Here is a 21038-nt window from a genome sequence, read left to right as displayed (position 1 = left end):
TATATATATATTAAGTATAATAACCCTATCTAACTCTAACACCCCTAACTAAATTCTTATTAAAATAAATCTAATTAATATTAATATTATTAATTAAAATATTCCTATTTAAATCTAAATACTTACCTATAAAATAAACCCTAAGATAGCTACAATATAATTAATAATTACATTGTAGCTATTTTAGGGTTTATATTTATTTTACAGGTAACTTGGTATTTATTTTAACTAGGTACAATAGCTATTAAATAGTTAATAACTATTTAATAGCTAACTTGTTAAAATAATTACCAATTTACCTGTAAAATAAATCCTAACCTAAGTTACAAATACACCTACACTATCAATAAATTAATTAAACTACAAATATCTAAACTAAAATACAATTAAATACACTAAACTAAATTACAAAAAACAAACAAACACTAAATTACAAAAAATAAGACTTCCGGTGGGCGGGCAGAGAGAGCGGTCGCATTAAGAAGGAGCTCCGTGGATATACACAGGATAACTCCTGAAACTTGTACCAACCTTGCCCAAAAAACTCGCCAACCTTGACGGGTAGTTGACGGGACCTGTCTGGATAAATTTGCAGTAAGGAGCCACGGACATCGGCTCCCCCACCGGAACGGTAAACTTGTTATGCGGTGAGGCCGCAAACGTACTTTCTCTACACTGTCATCTAGATCCCAAGGGCCATCTAACCTCTCTTGACTGCGGGGACTACTGGCTAAAAAAGAAAATTGGGCACATACCAAGCAGCGGAGATGCCAGAACCGCATAGCGGGAAGTCGCCATCTTAATAGCATTGAGCGAGAGAGGTCTGTACTTTACCCTATATACACACTTAAGGGATCTGAACGGAACCATACCACACATACCGGATAGCAGATATACCTCACAGCTACCCTGAGTTTAAATACACCACAGGCCAGCGATAGTTTCAGACAACTTGGAGGGGGTTGTTACCCACGTGGCAGGTGGGCCTTAATGCAACACGGAGCGATAGTGACCATCTTTCTTTCTATATACTGGCAGCAACCACACATTACTGATGCAAAAACCATAACCCTGCAAGGTGCCATACATGGAAAAATAATTTAAAAAAAACAGGAAAAGACTGAGCTAATATACAAACGCCTATAACGGGCCAGTTACACACCTCCAGTGGAGCCGATATAGAGAGGAAAGGTTTGATCATGCAGATCATGTGCATAAATCTGGAGGGCTTTCAAGGAGATGGAAAATTGCTGGAGCTGAGGTAGACCTTTCTCGCTGTGCTGCACCCCCCGGCCACCTAAACCTTATCCAGAGGCAACATTATGAGATACTAAAAACGAAATCTGCAGATACACCTCCTCCCTTCCGCCCTCGATTAAACAGTTCCCTATAGACTTTCCTAATCCTATCTTGAGCAGACACATAGTGTATGCAGAGGTATTACACAAGTTTTGTGAGGACTACTGGCACAATGTCAGGCAGACAGAAACACCAAGACAAGAGAGCTAAGTCTGGGGTAGAGGTCCATGCCGTGGAAGCTATGGCAACTGATGCTGCTGATGAGACAACAACTGACACTCATCCTATAGTGTCCCAAATCTCCGCTCTGTTTCTGCCAAAAATAGAGCAACTACAGACGGGGATGGATTCCTTGTCATCAGAATTTAAATCGTTCTCCTCCAGGCTTCAACACATGGAACAGAGAGTCAGTGATGGGGAAATCAGGCAGCGTGAAAATTCCAACAGAGTAGCAGCATTGGAAGCCCAGAATAAGTTATTAATTGATAAAATAGATGACCTAGAAAACCGCTCTCGGTGGAACAATTTGCGAATTGTGGGCCTGCCAGAATCTGTTTTGAACACTGATTTGTTAGAGTTTGCAGAAACTTTACCTACCCTTTTGAAATTACAACAAGAGCACATACCATGTGTGGCGGAAGAGCCCACAGAGTAAGGAACATCAATCAAGACCCTAAAACATCTAGGGGTCCCAGACAGGTGATGATACGCTACCTCAACTTTAAAGATAAAATCCTAATTTTGAGAGCCTACCATCAATGCTCTCCTCTGATGTTCAAAGGGAAGAAGATCCTCATTTTTCAGGACTATTCTGCAGAGATCTCTAGGAGACGGAGAGAGTTCTCCCCATATTGTAAGTCGTTAATCGAGGCAGGGCGCTCTGTAGCCTTGCTGTTCCCGGCGAAGCTCAAGCTGCAAACCCAACAGGGTATTAAATTCTTTGATGACCCTAGACACTTGCAAAAATTCCTGAGGCTAGAACAAGAACTAGCAGACAAAGAAACCTGAAGAGTTGGAGACTAACAACTAAGGGACTGGTAATATGTACAAACCATTGTGATGGATTGATGAGGGGGAGGAGGGGTTAGTTAACTAATGGGAACTCTTCATTAGCCTATGACCAGACTTTTGGAAGATAATGTGGGACTACATGTAATCCGTCGTTATTTAGTTAACAAAGTCAGTTATTTCTATGTTTTTCTTATGTTGCCGTTGTTGTTGTTGATCATATACCTATAGAAATATGTGCTACTTAATTCTTTTTGTTACCTAATCTACATTGCAAACATGCTTTTTGTTTTTTAAGGGCAGAAGAGACACACCTTATGCTATGTTAATCTAACAGTTGCTTTTAGGTCACCATTGCGGCCAGCACTATGCCTATAGAAATGTAGGTCACCTAACTCAAATATTATCCAAATTCCACTGCAAACAAGCCTTTCCAAAGCAGAAACAGAGAGAATGAATTTTAAGTGGTGAGAATATAGCCTACCAAAACATTGTTAGTTAATAGGCCCCACCAATTACCTCCCCACACCGTGAGAGTCACTCTGGCCAACTGGGAGGGCTCACATACTGTCAATACAATACTTTCATGCAGAACTGCCCTGGGTTAGAATAACTAGAACAAGAAGACAAAAAAACACTCAACAAAGGCAAGATTCTCCCTGACCTCCTGTAGGGGAAGTATACAGACACATGGAGGCAGCTAAACCTACGCAGGCAAAGCTAGGGAGGCCACATAGGGAAAGGAAAGAATAGGAAATAGGATATAAAAGTACAAAGCATAAATAATGTAGCTCTGCTGTAACATAGTTCACTTAATATGGGAGGTATAGTGCAGTGTAGTAGTGAGTTGGATCTTACTCAGTTATCGAGGTAGTAGAGATGGAAAACAGCCATTTGGCTATGTTTGATGTATTTTATTTATAGTTCCGTTTGTCAACATTCTTATTAATATTTTTAACTGTGTTGTTTTTTCTTTTTGCTAGCTGGCATGGTACTCTCCTCCCTCCTTGGGACCCCCTTGCTGGGGGAAATGTCTCTAAGTTGAATATGAGTGGTAAGACCTTAAACAAGACGCTCAAAATTAATTGTACACATTGAGATACTATACTTCCTTAGTAGTAACCACACACCTTGCATGACACTCACGAACCCAAGTTGGGATAATGGATAGTTTACATATCATGAGCTGGAATGTAGGTGGCATAACATCTCCGCATAAGCGAAGATCAATCTTGCGTTATCTCAACTCTAGAAAAGTTGACGTAGCCGTGTTAGAAGAAACTGATTTGTCGACACTAGAGCACCAAAAATTGAAACAGAAATGGGTAGGAGAGGTGATATACACCCCTTACGAACTAAACCGGGCTAGGGGTGTAGCAATATTATTTAGGAAAAACTTAACATACTCTATTACCAAGACCCTAGTAGACCAAGAAGGGAGGTACATAATGCTCCAGTTAGAATTTCAGGGACTGTCATTTGCTTTGGTGGGGGTATACGGACCACAGCGACAGAAACAACACTTTTGGAGGGAGTTACAAACTAAGATTATCCAGTTCACAACACTGCCCATCATTATTGGGGGGGACTTCAACATAGCTCCCCAAGTCCCTGCGGATAGGTTCCGCAATCCAAATAGGAAAGAAGCCACCCCTCAAACTTTTAGAAATTCTAAAAAAGAATCCCTAATGATACACGCATTCAAAAGAGCACTGGGTTTACAGGACATCTGGAGAGCTAGATGTCCTGAAAGATGAGACTATACCTGTTTATCCATGGCAAAGGACTATGGCTAGACTTGACTATTTTTTGGTGTCCACGGAGCTTTGTCCTAAGGTGACGAGCGCAGAGATAGACCCAATAACAATTTCTGACCATGCTCCAGTGGCGGTTAAAATTCGAGTTAGTCGCACTCGGGGGAAGACTAATAGATGGATATTTCCAACATATTTATACAAAGACCCTAATTTCTACAGACACATCCTAGGGGAATGGCTTACATATACAGAGACTAATCATGCTCATATGGACAGTCCCCTGCTGTTCTGGGAGACAGCTAAGGCCGTCCTGAGGGGGGGTCCTTTCCAGTTACGCTGCAGGAATTAAGAAAAAGAGTAAAGCCCACTCTGAGCTACTACTATCACAGATCTTAAATGCCAGGAATAAATACCTCAGAAACTCCAATCATATCAATAGACTCAAGTACAGGGAAATTAAACGTACAAGGGATGACTACATTCTACAACAATCTAACAAGGCCTACGCTAAATCACAAGCTAGGTACTACAGGTTTGGGAGCAAAACGGGAAAACTGCTAGTCAGAGTAACGAAACTGTCCAACAAGAGAAACCCCATCTTAGCCATTAGACAGGGTGATGTTATTTTAAATAAGGAAGAGGACATCCAAAAGGCGTTCACTGGCTTTTACAAGAACCTCTACTCAACACAGAGGGTACACCCTAGTGACAAAGACAAATTCTGGGAGCATCTACGACTGCCGACAATAGACCGTACTCAACTTGACAAACTTAACTGTCCCATTACCCCAAACGAGATTCAGGCCACAATTAAAGATTTAAAACTAGACAAAACCCCAGGACCCGACGGCTTGCCGGCAGAGTTCTATAAAATAATGGGAATTGAGATATGCCCAACTTTAACACGGTTATTTAATAACATGCTCAGTGACAAAGCTAGACCCGCCCCCAGATTTGCTGAGGCTAATATTAGTATTATCCCGAAGAATGGAAGAGACCCCCTCCTGACACAGTCATACCGGCCCATTTCCCTACTCAACCAAGACTATAAGATTCTGACCAAAATCCTCACAAATAGACTAGCTAATATCCTCCCATCACTAATCCACGAGGACCAAACGGGTTTTATTAAGGGGAGATCCTCGGTGCTTAATATTAGACGGGTGCAAACGAATATACAGTACTACTGGAACATAGCGCAGAATAGATCAGACACAGAGGGGCGGACGGAGGCGGCCCTGCTATTTCTTGATGCGGAAAAAGCCTTCGATAAGGTACTGTGGGAGCATTTCTACACTACCATGGGCAAAATGGGGGTGGAGGGCACGTTTGTTAAGGCAATTGAGAATCTTTATAGTAGGCCGCAAGCATCCCTCTTGGTTAATGGCATGCCTACCCCACCCTTTACACTCCACAGAGGCACCAGGCAGGGCTGTCCTCTCTCCCCGCTCCTCTTCGATATGGCCATAGAGCCATTGGCAGTAAAGATAAGGCAGACAATGCAGGGAATGCGCATAGGTGAGTCGACCTTACATGTCTCGCTTTTTGCTGATGACATGGCACTTTATGTGCAAGATCCTCACGTAAATATTCCAAAACTGATGAAAATTATTGAAAAGTTCGGCTTGGTCTCCGGGTATAAGATCAATACTGACAAAACTGAACTCCTCTGGTTATTTTCTAGGAGAGGGAAACAAATCCCCGGATACGACTTCAAAATAGTAGATGGAAATTTCAAATACTTGGGAATCACACTGCACCTAGATCCCCGTAGATGGTACTCCATCAACTATGGTCCCTTGATTAAAAAACTAGACAATTTGATTGGGGGGTGGACTCGGTTGCCCTTGTCCTTGTCTGGGAGGGTGGGTCTTATAAAAATGATTTATTTCCCAAAGTAACTCTATTTTTTTCAGACTCTACCAGCAATTTTACGACACTCAAACCTGACCCACATCAAAGGGAGAGTGCTCAAATTTATTTGGAGTGACAAGAAGCATAGGATTAGCTACCTCAAACTTACTGCCCCAAGAGAGAAAGGGGGGCTAGCACTACCTAACTTTGAGCTTTACAATTGGGCAGCTCAATGTAAATTTGTTATAGATTGGATGACGGGACAGGGAAAGTTTACAGATCTTAGATTGGAGGGTGAACTGACGAAGCCATGGGCACTTGAGATGATCCCACACATGACACAAGCGCAAGCAACTAAGTATTTAAAAGATATAGAACTTTTAAGTCAACCCGCAAGAGCTTGGAGATAGTTTTGTAAGAAGCTGGGGGGCGAACATAGACTGACCTCATGCTTGCCATGGTGTGGCAACCCCAAGTTCCCTGCAGGTATATCGACTAAAGCCTTCAGTCAATGGAGGACTCAGGGACTACGCACAGTAGGCCAAACAGTGATGAGGGAGGGGGGACACATGCAGACCTTTGCATCCTTAAGGGAGACATATTTCAATGAGTTGCGCAGAGAAGGAAGTAACAGAGACCAAACTGCCATACTACAAAGCATAGAACTAGCGAAACATGATATCACATCCAGTTCACCACTCTACACAAAAATGAACAGGCAGGCAGGGACTGTCTGCACAAATAAGATAATTGACATTTGGAGTGAGAAACTAGGAACAGCCGTAATGACTGTAGATATTGAGGAAAGCATACACAAATTCAAACTAGCTTCTCTCTCATAAGAAGTGAGAGAATCACACTTTAAATTACTCCATAACAGTTATGTCACCCCTAGAGTGTTCCAGAGATGGAAATCGAGCAGAGATAATAAATGCCCTAGATGTAGTCTAATAGACGCAGATATTGAACACATGGTGATGAGTTGCCCCACTTTGGTTAGATTTTGGAAGATGACGGCATACTGGACAAAAACAAATATCCGCGCTCCCCGGAGTGACTGGTCATTTCGGAATGTAGTGTTCTTAGACTTCATAGATACAGTGGGGAAAAAAAGTATTTAGTCAGCCATCAATTGTGCAAGTTCTCCCACTTAAGAAGATGAGAGAGGCCTGTAATTTTCATCATAGGTATACCTCAACTATGAGAGACAAAATGTGGAAACAAATCCAGACAATCACATTGTCTGATTTGTAAAGAATTTATTTGCAAATTATGGTGGAAAATAAGTATTTGGTCAATATCAAAAGTTCATCTCAATACTTTGTTATATATCCTTTGTTGGCAATGACAGAGGTCAAACATTTTCTGGAAGTCTTCACAAGGTTGTCACACACTGTTGCTGGTATGTTGGCCCATTCCTGCATGCAGATCTCCTCTAGAGCAGTGATGTTTTGGGGCTGTCCCTGGGCAACACAGACTTTCAACTCCCTCCAAAGGTTTTCTATGGGGTTGAGATCTGGAGACTGGCTAGGCCACTCCAGGACTTGAAATGCTTCTTACGAAGCCACTCCTTCGTTGCCCGGGCGGTGTGTTTGGGATCATTGTCATGCTGAAAGACCAGCCACATTTCATCTTCAATGCCCTTGCTGATGGAAGGAGGTTTGCACTCAAAATCTCACGATACATGGCCCCATTCATTCTTTCATGTACACGGATCAGTCATCCTGTTCCCTTTGCAGAGAAACAGCCCCAAAGCATGATGTTGCCACCCCCATGCTTCACAGTAGGTATGGTGTTCTCTCTCCTCCAAACACGACAAGTTGTGTTTCTACCAAACAGTTCTACTTTGGTTTCATCTGACCATATGATATTCTCCCAATCCACTTCTGGATCATCTAAATGCTCTCTAGCATACTTCAGATGGGCCCGGACATGTACTGGCTTAAGCAGGGGGACACGTCTGGCACTGCAGGATCTGAGTCCCTGGCAGCGTAGTGTGTTACTGATGGTAGCCTTTGTTACGTTGCTCCAGCTCTCTGAAGGTCATTCACTAGGTCCCCCCATGTGGTTCTGGGATGTTTGCTCACTGTTCTTGTGATCATTTTGACCCCACGGGGTGAGATCTTGCGTGGAGCCCCAGATCGAGGGAGATTATCAGTGGTCTTGTATGTCTTCCATTTTCTAATTATTGCTCCCACAGTTGATTTCTTCACACCAAGCTGCTTGCCTATTGCAGATTCAGTCTTCCCAGCCTGGTGCAGGTCTACAATTTTGTTTCTGGTGTCCTTCGACAGCTCTTTGGTCTTCACCATAGTGGAGTTTGGAGTGTGACTGTTTGAGGTTGTGAACAGGTGTCTTTTATACTGATAACAAGTTCAAACAGGTGCCATTAATACAGGTAATGAGTGGAGGACAGAGGAGCCTCTTAAAGAAGAAGATACAGGTCTGTGAGAGCCAGAAATTTTGCATGTTTGAAGATGACCAAATACTTATTTTCCACCATAATTTGCAAATAAATTCTTTCCAAATCAGACAATGTGATTATTCAGATTTGTTTCCACATTTTGTCTCTCATAGTTGAGGTATACCTATGATGAAAATTACAGGCCTCTCTCATCTTCTTAAGTGGGAGAACTTGCACAATTGGTGGCTGACTAAATACTTTTTTTCCCCACTTTATACCAAAACAAGCTAGCTTATTCATCTATAATATAGTCCTGATGGCAAGACAGCTGATATTTCAAAACTGGCTTAAAAGAAATCCACCCACTGTAGCACAGTTAAAAAAGACACTACTGAAACAACTATTTATTGAACAAGCTGATGGTCTGGGTGACATGTCCACCAGAGTCCGGTCCTTCTTTAACAAGTGTGGCCCCTTCATCCGCTCACTGCCAGATAGCTCACGCACCATAGTCCTGGCACCATTTAGGGACACGGAATACATGTTAGAGGCAACACTGAGGGGAGAATGGCGAACGGGAGACTTTAGTTGAGGGGGTTCCCTGGGGGAGGAAGAGAGTTAGGATGGAAGAGGTCGTTTGAGAGTTACCACGCCAGCTGATAGTTGATAGTTAAGAGTTTAATATAGTCTATGTATAGAATTGGTTAAAGTGAAAAATAGTGCAAGACTGTTTTGCCTTTCAGAATTCAGTTCAAAGACATTTCAAGAAATCTGCTGTATAACTAAAGGTATCACGTGATTTGTAACCTTGTATTACTTGATCTTTGATGTAAGTACCTAATGCTGTCTGTTTGTTGCACATTAAAATAAAGATATTTAAAAAAAATTACAAAAAATAAAAAAAGATTAAAATAATTTTAAGCTAATTACACCTTTTCTAAGCCCCCTAATAAAATAATAAAGCCCCCCAAAATAAAAAAATGCCCTACCCTATTCTAAATTAAAAATTAACCAGCTCTTTTACCAGCCCATAAAAGGGCTTTTTGCGGGGCATGCCCCAAAGTAATCAGCTCTTTTGCCTGTAAAAAAAAACACAATACCACTCCCCAACATTACAACCCACCACCCAAATACCCCTACTCTAAACCCACCCAAACCCCCCTTAAAAAAACCTAACACTAAGCCCCAGAAGATCTCCCTACCTTGAGTCGTTTTCACCCAGCCGGGCCGAACTCTTCATCCAATCCGGGCGATGTCTTCATCCAAACGGCAAAGAAGAAGTCTTCCATCCGGGCGATATCTTCATCCAGAAATCCAAGACGTATGGCAGCAATCAGTGGTTTAAACAAATGGTTTTTATTTTGGAGCACAGCAAACAAAGCGACGTTTCGGGAGCTTCCTCCCTTTGTCAAGCATAAAACATTGTGGTCACAAACCTCTTAATATACCCACCACCACTAGGTGGCAGTAACGAGTAATTTCCTCCTGTATAGGATACATTTTAACTAATTCATATCCTAGGCACATTACAAAGAGTTTAACCACATCAATATGTTACAAAGATACAGTTTCCAAATAAAAATTAAAAAGTATATATATTTTAAATTGTTTCAAAATACACAATCAAAATTGATACATAATTTAACTATATATATACAAAGTGCAAGAATCATTCCTTATAAACTAAGGTGCATTATTATTGGAGATGCAAAAATTGTGTTGCAAGAGTAATTACAAAAATAAATTCAGCAAAGAACATCTGTACAGAGAACTGATCCAAATTTATTTATTCTATGAATTGATCCAAAATGTATCCTATACAGGAGGAAATTACTCGTTACTGCCACCTAGTGGTGGTGGGTATATTAAGAGGTTTGTGACCCACCACCACTAGGTGGCAGTAACGAGTAATTTCCTCCTGTATAGGATACATTTTAACTAATTCATATCCTAGGCACATTACAAAGAGTTTAACCACATCAATATGTTACAAAGATACAGTTTCCAAATAAAAATTAAAAAGTATATATATTTTAAATTGTTTCAAAATACACAATCAAAATTGATACATAATTTAACTATATATATACAAAGTGCAAGAATCATTCCTTATAAACTAAGGTGCATTATTATTGGAGATGCAAAAATTGTGTTGCAAGAGTAATTACAAAAATAAATTCAGCAAAGAACATCTGTACAGAGAACTGATCCAAATTTATTTATTCTATGAATTGATCCAAAATGTATCCTATACAGGAGGAAATTACTCGTTACTGCCACCTAGTGGTGGTGGGTATATTAAGAGGTTTGTGACCACAATGTTTTATGCTTGACAAAGGGAGGAAGCTCCCGAAACGTCGCTTTGTTTGCTGTGCTCCAAAATAAAAACCATTTGTTTAAACCACTGATTGCTGCCATACGTCTTGGATTTCTACTATGTTGTGAGTAGGGTTTGGTGGTACCCCTATATGGCGTGCAAGTGGTTCAGGTGCTGACTGATATTCCTTGGACTTTACATTGATATCTTCATCCAAGCGGCAAAGAAGAAGTCTTCAATCCCGGCGATGTCTTCATCCAAGCGGCAAAGAAGAGATCCTCCACCGGGGTGAAGTTTTCCTCCAAGCGGCATCTTCAATCTTCTTTCTTCAGACCTCCGATGCGGAACATCCAGCTGGCCCGACGAATGAGGTTTCCTTTAAATTCACCCAGCCGGGCCTAAATCTTCATCCAATCCGGGCGATGTCTTCATTCAAGCGGCAAAGAAGAAGTCTTCCACTGCAAAGAAGAAGTCTTCCAAGCGGCAAAGAAGAAGTCTTCATCCAAGCGGCAAAGAAGAAGTCTTCTATCAGCCAATCGGAATTAAGGTAAAAAAATCTGATTGGCTGATTCAATCAGCCAATCAGATTCAAGTTCAATCCGATTGGCTGATCCAATCAGCCAATCAGATTGAGCTTGCATTCTATTGGCTGAACGGAATGAACTTGAATCTGATTGGCTTATTGAATCAGCCAATCAGATTTTCTTACCTTAATTCAGATTGGCTTATAGAATCCTATCAGCCAATCGGAATTCGAGGGACGCCATCTTGGATGACGTCATTTAAAGGAAACTTAATTCGTCGTTCAGTCATCGGGCCAGCTGGATGTTCCGCGTCGGAGGTCTGAAGAAAGAAGATTGAAGATGCCGCTTGGAGGAAAACTTCACCCCGGTGGAGGACCTCTTCTTTGCCGCTTGGATGAAGACATCGCCGGGATTGAAGACTTCTTCTTTGCCGCTTGGATGAAGACATCGCCCGGATGGAAGACTTCTTCTTTGCCGTTTGGATGAAGACATCGCCCGGATTGGATGAAGAGTTCGGCCCGGCTGGGTGAAAACGACTCAAGGTAGGGAGATCTTCTGGGGCTTAGTGTTAGGTTTTTTAAGGGGGGTTTGGGTGGGTTTAGAGTAGGGGTATGTGGGTGGTGGGTTGTAATGTTGGGGGGTGGTATTGTGTTTTTTTTACAGGTAAAAGAGCTGATTACTTTGGGGCATGCCCCACAAAAAGCCCTTTTAAGGGCTGGTAAAAGAGCTGGTTAATTTTTAATTTAGAATAGGGTAGGGCATTTTTTTATTTTGGGGGGCTTTATTATTTTATTCGGTGGTTTAGAATAGGTGTAATTAGCTTAATATTCTTGTAATCTTTTTTATTTTTTGTAATTTAGTGTTTGTTTGTTTTTGTAATTTAGTTTAGTGTATTTAATTGTATTTTAGTTTAGATATTTGTAGTTTATTTAATTTATTGATAGTGTAGGTGTATTTGTAACTTAGGTTAGAATTTATTTTACAGGTAAATTGGTAATTATTTTAACAAGTTAGCTATTAAATAGTTATTAACTATTTAATAGCTATTGTACCTAGTTAAAATAAATACCAAGTTACCTGTAAAATAAATATAAACCCTAAAATAGCTACAATGTTATTATTAATTACATTGTAGCTATCAGGGTTTATTTTATAGGTAAGTATTTAGATTTAAATAGGAATATTTTAATCAATAATATTAATATTAATTAGATTTAATTTAATAAGAATTTAATTAGGGGTGTTAGAGTTAGATAGGGTTATTATACTTAATATATATATATATATAATATAATAACTATATTAACTATATTAACCCTAATATAATTAGCATTAATATAGTTAATATATATATATAATATAATAACTATATTAACTATATTAACCCTAATATAATTAGGGTTAATATAGTTAATATAGGTGACGGCGGTGTATGGGGATTAGATTAGGGGGTAATACATTTATTATAGGTGGCGGCGGTGTAGAGGGATTTAGATTAGAGGCAAAAGAGCTGATTACTTTGTGACAATGCCCCGCAAAAAGCCCTTTTAAGGGCTGGTAAAAGAGCTGATTACTTTAGGGCAATGGCCCGCAAAAAGCCCTTTTAAGGGCTGGCAATAGAGCTGTTTACTTTGGGGCAATGCCACGCAAAAAGCCCTTTTAAGGGCTGGCAATAGAGCTGTTTACTTTGGGGCAATGCCACATAAAAAGCCCTTTTAAGGGCTATTTGTAGGGTTAGACTTAGGTTTAGTGGTAGTGCTATTTTAGTATTTTAGGGGTTAATTAATTTAATATAGGTGGCGGCGGTGTAGGGGGATTAGATTAGGGGTTAATACATTTAATATAGCTGGTGGCGGTGTAGGGGGATTAGATTAGGGGTTAATAATTTTAATATAGCTGGCGGCGGTGTAGGGGGATTAAATTAGGGGTTAATAATTTTAATATAGCTGGCGGCAGGGTAGGGGGATTAGATTAGGGGTTAATAATTTTAATATAGCTGGTGGCGGGGTAGGAGCTCACATTAGGGGGTAGGTAATGTAGGTGGAGGCGATGTAAGGGGCTCACATTAGGGGTTAGTTAATGTAGGTGGCGGCGGGGTCTGGGAGCGGCGGTTTAGGGGTTAATAACTTTATTAGGTGCGCCGGGTCCGGGAGCGGCGGTTTAGGGGTTAATACATTTATTATTAGGAGAGTGAGGGGGGATAGCGGATAGAGGGGTTTACGTGTCGAGCTATGTTTGGGAGGCGTGTTAGACAGTACGGGAGATTTAATAACTTAGAAAGGTTTTGTAAGCGCCGGCAGTTTCTAAAGTGCCGTAAGTCACTGGCGACTCCAGAAATTTGTACTTACGCAGATTTATGGACATCGCTGGTTTATCCAACTTACGGCACTTTAGCAATTGCCGGCGGGGTATATTGGATATCTCGAGTTGCGAGCTGAAATTACGGGTGGCGGGGGTTCCCTCGCTTGCGCTGCAAACTACGATGTATATCGGATCACGCCCCTTATGGTTGTTTAAGTTTTTGTTTAATGTCCCTATAAAAAACATTAAAACATTTTATATTATTGCTTTTTAAGTAATAATTAGGGTGACCATATTGCCGCTTTAAAAAGGGATACATATGAAAAATACATATGTCAGGGTTCTTATACAAAACATTTCTTTAAACATTATGGTCACCCTATTAATAATGTTATAGTTCTACATAATAAAGATACATTGAGCTAGATTCATAGATGCTTCTTATGCTGCAAGTGGTCTCATTGTTTGGGTGATACTTTGTTTGAAACTCATTGAGGCTTGTTTCATCTTTTTTAGCTGATCACCAGTGGGCATTCCTTCCATTAACATAAATGTAGCTAAATTACCAGGAGCTCACAGATGTTTTAAAGGGACAGTCAACACCAGAATTTTTGTTGTTTAAAAAGAAAGATAATCCCTTTATTACCCATTCCCCAGTTTTGCATAACCAACACAGTTATATTAATAAACTTTTTACATTTGTGATTACCTTGTATCTAAGTCTCTGCAAACTGCCCCCTTATTTCAGTTCTTTTGACAGACTTGCTTTTTAGCCAATCAGTGCTCACTCCAGGTTAACTTCACGTGCATGAGCTCAATGTTATCTATATGAAACACATGAACTAATGCCCTCTAGTGGTCAAAATGCAGTCAGATTAGAGGCAGTCTTCAAAGTCTAAGAAATTAGCATATTAACCTCCTAGAATTAGCTTTCAAATAAGAATACCAAAAGAACAAAGCAAAATTGGTGATAAAAGTAAAATGGAAAATTGTTTAAAATTACATTCCCTATTTAAATCATGAAAGTTTTTTTGGGACCTGACTGTCCCTTTAAACTTACCATAAAGACATTACCAATTGTATAGCCATTTTCGTATAAAGCTAAAGTTGCACCATACCAGAAGCCAAGCCCATAGGAATCGTAAATAATAAAGTACATGAGGCCAACCGCTAGCTGAGAAGCAACAGCTTTCTTTATACCAATTTTTTTGGCCTCTCCTAAATTGTTTGTGTATCTGAAAAACAAAAAGATAAACATAAAAAATAACATAAAATTAACATATTTAAACAGAATAATAGGGTTGCCAGTTGTCCAGTATTCAGCCGGACAGTCCAGTATTTTAGCAGGCTGTCCAGTAAAATCATCACAAAAAACATAATTTATGCTTACCTGATAAACGTATTTCTTTCCGGATATGGTGAGTCCATGGAATCATCAATTACTAGTGGGAATATAACTTCTGGCCAGCAGGAGGAGGCAAAGAGCACTACAGCAAAGCTGCTATATATGTCACTTCCCTTACCCATAATCCCCAGTCATTCGGCCAAAAGAAAAATGGAAAAAGAAGATAATACAAAAGTGTAGAGGTGCCTGAGGTTTTAGAAAAAATTTAAATAAAGGGTGGGCCATGGACTCGCCATATCCGGAAATAAATAAATTTATCAGGTAAGCATAAATTGTTTTCTTTCCTAAGATATGGTGAGTCCACGGAATCATCAATTACTAGTGGGAAACAATACCCAAGCTAGAGGACAAAGATGATAAGAGAGGGACAAGACAGGTAGACCTAAACAGAAGGCACCACCACTTGAAGAACCCTTCTCCCAAAAGAAGCCTCAGCTGAGGCAAAAGTATCAAATTTATAAAACTTTGAAAAAGTATGCAAAGAGGACCAAGTTGCAGCCTTGCAAATCGGTTTCACAGAAGCTTCATTTTTAAATGCCCAGGAAGAAGAAACATCCCTCGTGGAATGAGCAGTGATTCTCGCAGGAGGTTGCTGTCCAGCAGTCTCATAGGCCAAACGAATAATACTCCTTAGCCAAAGAGAAAGAGAAGTAGCCGTAGATTTCTGACCCTTTTGCTTCCCAGAAAAACAAACAAACAAAGCAGAAGACTGACGAAAGTTCTTAGTTGCCTGAAGATAAAACTTTAATGCACGCTCAACATCTAGGTTGTGCAACAAACACTCCTTAGGAGAAGAAGGATCAGGGCACAAAGAAGGAATCACAATCTCCTGATTAATATTCTTTAAGATAAGGAGAATCAAACTGCAGAGCCAAGAGTTCCGAAACTCTCTGAGCAGAAGAAATAGCAACAAGAAACAAAACCTTCGAAGATAACATATTGATATCTAAGGAATGCATAGGTTCAAACGGAGCCCGCTGTAAAACTCTAAGAACAAGGTTAAGACTCCAGGGAGGAGTAACGGGCTTAAACACAGGCCTAATCCTAACCAAGGCCTGACAAAAAGATTGCACATCTGGCGTATCCACCAAACGCTTATGCAACAAAATAGACAAAGCTCAAATCTGACCTTTCAGAGTACTAGCTGACAAACCCTTCTCCAGACCCTCCTGGAGAAAAGACAAAATCCTAGGAAGTAGCCTCTGGATTCCCACCAATACAGATATTTACACCATATCTTATAGTAAATATTTCTTGTCACAGGCTTACAAGCCTGAATCATGGTCTCAATGACCGACTTTGAAAACCCACACTTAGATAAAGCAAGCAGTCAGCTTCAGAGAAATGAGATTTGGATGAAGAAAATGACCCTGAAGTAGAAGGTCCTTCCTCAGAGGGAGTCTCCATGGAGGTAGAGACGACATTTTCCATAGATCTGCATACCAGATGCTGCGAGGCCACGCCAGCGCTATGAGAATCACCAACGCCCTCTCCTACTTTATCCGAGCAATGTCTTTTTGGCAGGAGAGCGAACGGAGGAAATATGTATGCTAGACTGAAATTTCAAGGGACCGCCAGAGCATCAATCAAGAAAGCCTGTGGATTCCTTGACCTCGAGCCATACCTCAGAAGCTTGGCATTCTGTCGAAAAGCCATGAGATCCAGTTCTGGCTGCCCCCAATTTAGAATTAAACTGGAAAATACTTTCGGATGAAGTTCCCACTCACCCGGATGAAAGGTCTGTCGGCTCAGAAAATCCGCTTCCCAATTGTCCACTCCTGGGATGTGGATCGTAGAAAGACAACAGTTTTGAGACTCCGCCCACTGAATTTTCCAGGCCACCTCTGTCATGGCCAAGGAACTCCAAGTTCCCCCCTGGTGGTTGATCTACGCCACTGATGTTAAGTTTTCCGACTGGAACCTGATAAACCGGGCTAAGGCTAACTGAGGCCAGGCCAGTAGAGCATTGAAAATTGCTCTCAGTTCTACAATGTTTATAAGGAGAACTGACTCCTCCCGAGTCCAAAGACCCTGAGTCTTCAACGACCCCCAAATTTCTCCCCAACCTAGAAGACTGGCATCCATAGTCACGATCACCCAGGAAGGTCTACAAAAGCAGGTTCCCTGGAAACGGTGTTCCTAAGACAACCACTACAGAAGAGAGTCCCTTTTCACCTGATCTAGAACTATTTGCAGAGACGGATCCGCATAGTCCCCATTCCATTGCCTTAACATGCTTAACTGCAGTGGTCTGAGATGGAACTGAGCAAATGGAATAATGTCCATGGAAGCTACCATCAGATCAATTACCTCCATACATAGAGCCACTGACGGCCGAGTAGAGGACTGAAGGACAAGACAAGAGTTGAAGATCTTTGTTTTTCTGACCTCTGTCAGAAATATCTTCATTAGTAGGAAGTCTATTATGGTCCCTAAAAACACTACTCTTGTGGCTGGAATCAGAGAACTCTTTCCCAGATTTACATTCCAACCTTGGGAGAGAAGAAAGAAAAGACGGTGCCTAAACTAGAATGTCACCCAGATAAGTGCAACAGCAATGCCCCAAGACTGGATCACTGCCAAAAGAGCCCCCAGGACCTTTAAAGAAAATTCTAGGACCTGTGGCAAGGCCGAAAGGAAGAGCCACAAACTGGAAATGATTGTCTAAGAAAGCAAATCTTAGAAACTTGTGATGATCCCAGTGAATGGGAATATGAAGGTACGCATCCTTTAAGTCTATGGTTGTCATCAACTGACCCTCTTGAACCAATTGAAGAATGGAACGTATAGTCTCCATCTTGAAGGAGGGTACTCTAGAGGAACTTGTTTAAACACTTTAGGTCTAAAATAGGTCTGAAAGTCCCCTCTTTTTTGTAAACCACAAACAGATTTGAATAAAATCCCAGACTTTGTTCCTGAGGAGGAGCTGGAACTATAACTCCCAGGGCAAAATTGAAGAACGTCTCGCTCATTATCTGGTCTACAGATAATCTTGAGAGAAGAAACCTACCTCTGGGAGAAAAAGTCTTAAATTCTATCTTGTACCCCTGAGATACAATTTCCACAGCCCACAGGTCTGGCACATCTCATATCCAAGCATGAGCAAATTGAGAAAGCCTGCCCTCTACTAGACCCATTCCTGGATCAGGGGCCGACCCTTCATGCCGACTAGGGTCAGCCGCAGGCTTCTTAGACTGTTTCCCCTTGTTCCAAGACTGACCAGACTTCCAGGAAGACTTGGATAGTTGCTGCTTGGAAGAAGAAGTGGAGGGTTTACCTCTAAAGTTATAAAAGCAACGAAAATTACTCTGACATCCTTTCTGCTTATTCTTTCTATCTTGAGGAAGAAAAGATCCCTTTCCACCTGTGATATCTGAAATAATTTCAGCCAAACCAGGCCCAAACAAGGTCTTACCCTTGTAGGGAATAGCTAATAACTTAGAGGACACACCCGCAGACCAGGATTTTAACCAAAAGGGCTCTGCGAGCTAGAACTGCAAAACCAGATATTTTTGCTCCCAGTTTAACGACCTGTAAGGAAGCATCCGTAATAAAAGAATCGGCTAATTTAAGAGCCTTAATTCTGTCCTGGATTTCTTTAAGAGAAGTATCTGTCTGAATAGAATCAGACAAGACATTAAACCAGTAAGCTGCAGCACTGGTAACAGTAGCAATACACACTACAGGCTGCCATTGAAGACCTTGGTGAACATACATTTTTTTTTAATAATGCCTCGAAATTCTTATCCGATAAGAAAAGTGCCAAGAGTCAGTGCTACAATGTCCCTGTTATGGGATAAAGTGCTTAAGGTGGTGTCCACGATAGGTTTTATCTAACAGTGCAAATGGTGTAATACAAACAATATGTCTTATAGTATATAAAATTTAATATACTTACAATGCATATTCAACAAATCGAAAATACATTTTAAAAATAAATTACAAAATTTATTTCCAAGATATTCGCACTATACTCCAATCCCACAGCCAAGGTGAAAGTTAACGACATCCTGTCGGATCCTTTTCGGATCACCAATGGGACGAGACAGGGTTGCCCCCTGTCTCCAATCCTATTCGCCTTGTCTGTAGAAGCACTGGCTCATAAAATTAGGCAGAACCCCCAGATCAGTGGCATTAAAATCAATGATTCGGAACATAAAATGGCATTATATGCCGATGATATTTTGTTTACGCTAACCGACCCAGAGCACTCTTTGACAACATTACTAGATGAATTCGATGTATATGGTAGATTTTCTAATTTCCATCTGAATGCTTCTAAGTCGGAAATCTTAAATATTAATGTGCCCTCAGAAACTATACTTAAAATAAAATCTGAGTATCCCCTAGTCATCCAGCCCCATAAAATGAAGTACCTTGGTATATATCTGACGGCAGAGCCTAAAGATCTTTTTACAGCCAACTACAAACCATTACAAGACCAAATCACAGCTGATCTATCTAGCTGGAGCAATAAACAGATCTCATGGTTGGGAAGAGTCCAGGTGGTTAAAATGACTATTCTACCGCGCATCCTATATATATTGCAAACATTACCTACTCCATTACCCAGACACTACATTACAAACCTACAAGAGATCATAGGACAGTACATCTGGCAAAAAATCAGACCACGCATCCCAAAAGCTACTATGTTCCTCCCCAGACATAGAGGGGGATTAGGGGTACCAAATATAGAAATCTACAGACAGGCATCAATACTGCAACGCCTGGTGGAGTGGTGCTACAACTCAGTAGATAAACGGTGGATCCAACTTGATAGAAAAATTCTAAACACAGAAAATATGGGAGTATGGGCTTGGATCTCTCCAAAACTAAGACCCATAGAAATTTCGCAATATCCACTGTGGGGCGAATTGCTCCTAATATGGGACAAACTTCTTAAAACGTCCAACCACCTCTCCACCATGCCCTCCCCAATGACGCCATACAGGGGCAATCCTGACCTACCGACCGCGGGTTTCCCCAGCTGGCCAACTTCTCTCCACATATACAAGAACTCACCTTAAAAAGTATATTAGAGGGAGGCAAGCTGATACAGAGGGAGAACCTGACAAGCACCAGAGGGGGTTCCCCCCCCCCATGGTTCGCTTACACACAATTAGGGCATTTTGTTCAGACGCACAAGAAAAGAGAAGAATTTAACCGCCCATTGACTAGATTTGAAAATTTATGTTCGCAGCAGACTGAACCCAGACATATCATATCTAAACTGTACAACATATTACTGACCAATAGCGGCACAGTGTACCCCTCCTTCACTCTTAAATGGGCTAAAGATCTAGAAAGAGAAATCAGCCAGTAGGCATGGGATCGTGCCTTACAATGTCACAGAGAAGCCACAATCTCCTCTAATATTATGGAAATTAATTTTAAGTTACTGGCGAGGTGGTATCTTACACCAGCCAGAATACGTCATATATACAAAAAGAGCAGTGGCAAATGCTGGAGGGGTTGTGGGGAGGAGGCAGATTTAATACACATCTGGTGGTCGTGTAGGGAAATGGAAGTTTTCTGGTCGGGGATATTCTCTGAAATAGAAACCAAACTCAACATTCAGTTACAAAAAGACCCAGGCATCCTTATCTTTCTAGACATTCCTAAAATTCAAAACAAACCTAAAAAACTCTTACTATATATTATGCTAAATAGCGCCAAACTCCTTGTCCCGCAAAGATGGAAATCAAGTGAGGTTCCCTCACTGGAGACATGGAAAGAGCAGGTGTCCTACATGCTCCAAATAGAAAGGTATCAACATATGAAAAATGGTACAATGGAACTACATGAGGCAATGGTGGAACTATGGAATCCATCTGTGACCACATGCCCTAGTTAAATGAGATCCTTAACAGACAATCCATGCTCTTCTGGGCAGAATAGCACTCATCTTCAACCAGCCTCCAATTAATTAATTAGTTAATATAAATGCCCAACCGGTCAGGGCATACTCTCTCATAATTTCCCTCCCCCTTTTTTTTTTTTCTCCCCGTCTCTTCCACTCTACTCCCTATAATTCTTCTCCCTCCTCCTCCCCCTCCCTTCTCTCCATCTCCTACCTCTCACTCCAATATCTTTGCTGACACTTTTCTTAAATATTCTAATATTCTCTTTACACCAGAGACTTATCAAGATAGATGTATAAGAATTG

General features: G+C 40.9%; 1 protein-coding gene across 1 annotated transcript in view; it reads right to left on the bottom strand.

The window, feature by feature from the left end:
• Positions 1-21038, bottom strand: part of LOC128660336 (ATP-binding cassette sub-family B member 5) — a 414907-nt gene that overhangs the window by 129291 nt on the left and 264578 nt on the right. Inside the window, exon 11 of the mRNA XM_053714135.1 lies at positions 14525-14699. Within this exon, the coding sequence (XP_053570110.1) occupies positions 14525-14699 (175 nt within the window). The remainder of the gene's footprint in view (positions 1-14524; positions 14700-21038) is intronic.

The sequence above is a fragment of the Bombina bombina genome, chromosome 5 (assembly GCF_027579735.1).
Source record: "Bombina bombina isolate aBomBom1 chromosome 5, aBomBom1.pri, whole genome shotgun sequence".
Taxonomy (NCBI): Eukaryota; Metazoa; Chordata; class Amphibia; order Anura; family Bombinatoridae; genus Bombina; species Bombina bombina.
The sequence above is the reverse complement of the archived record's forward strand: the minus strand, read 5'-3'. Positions and strand labels throughout refer to the sequence as shown.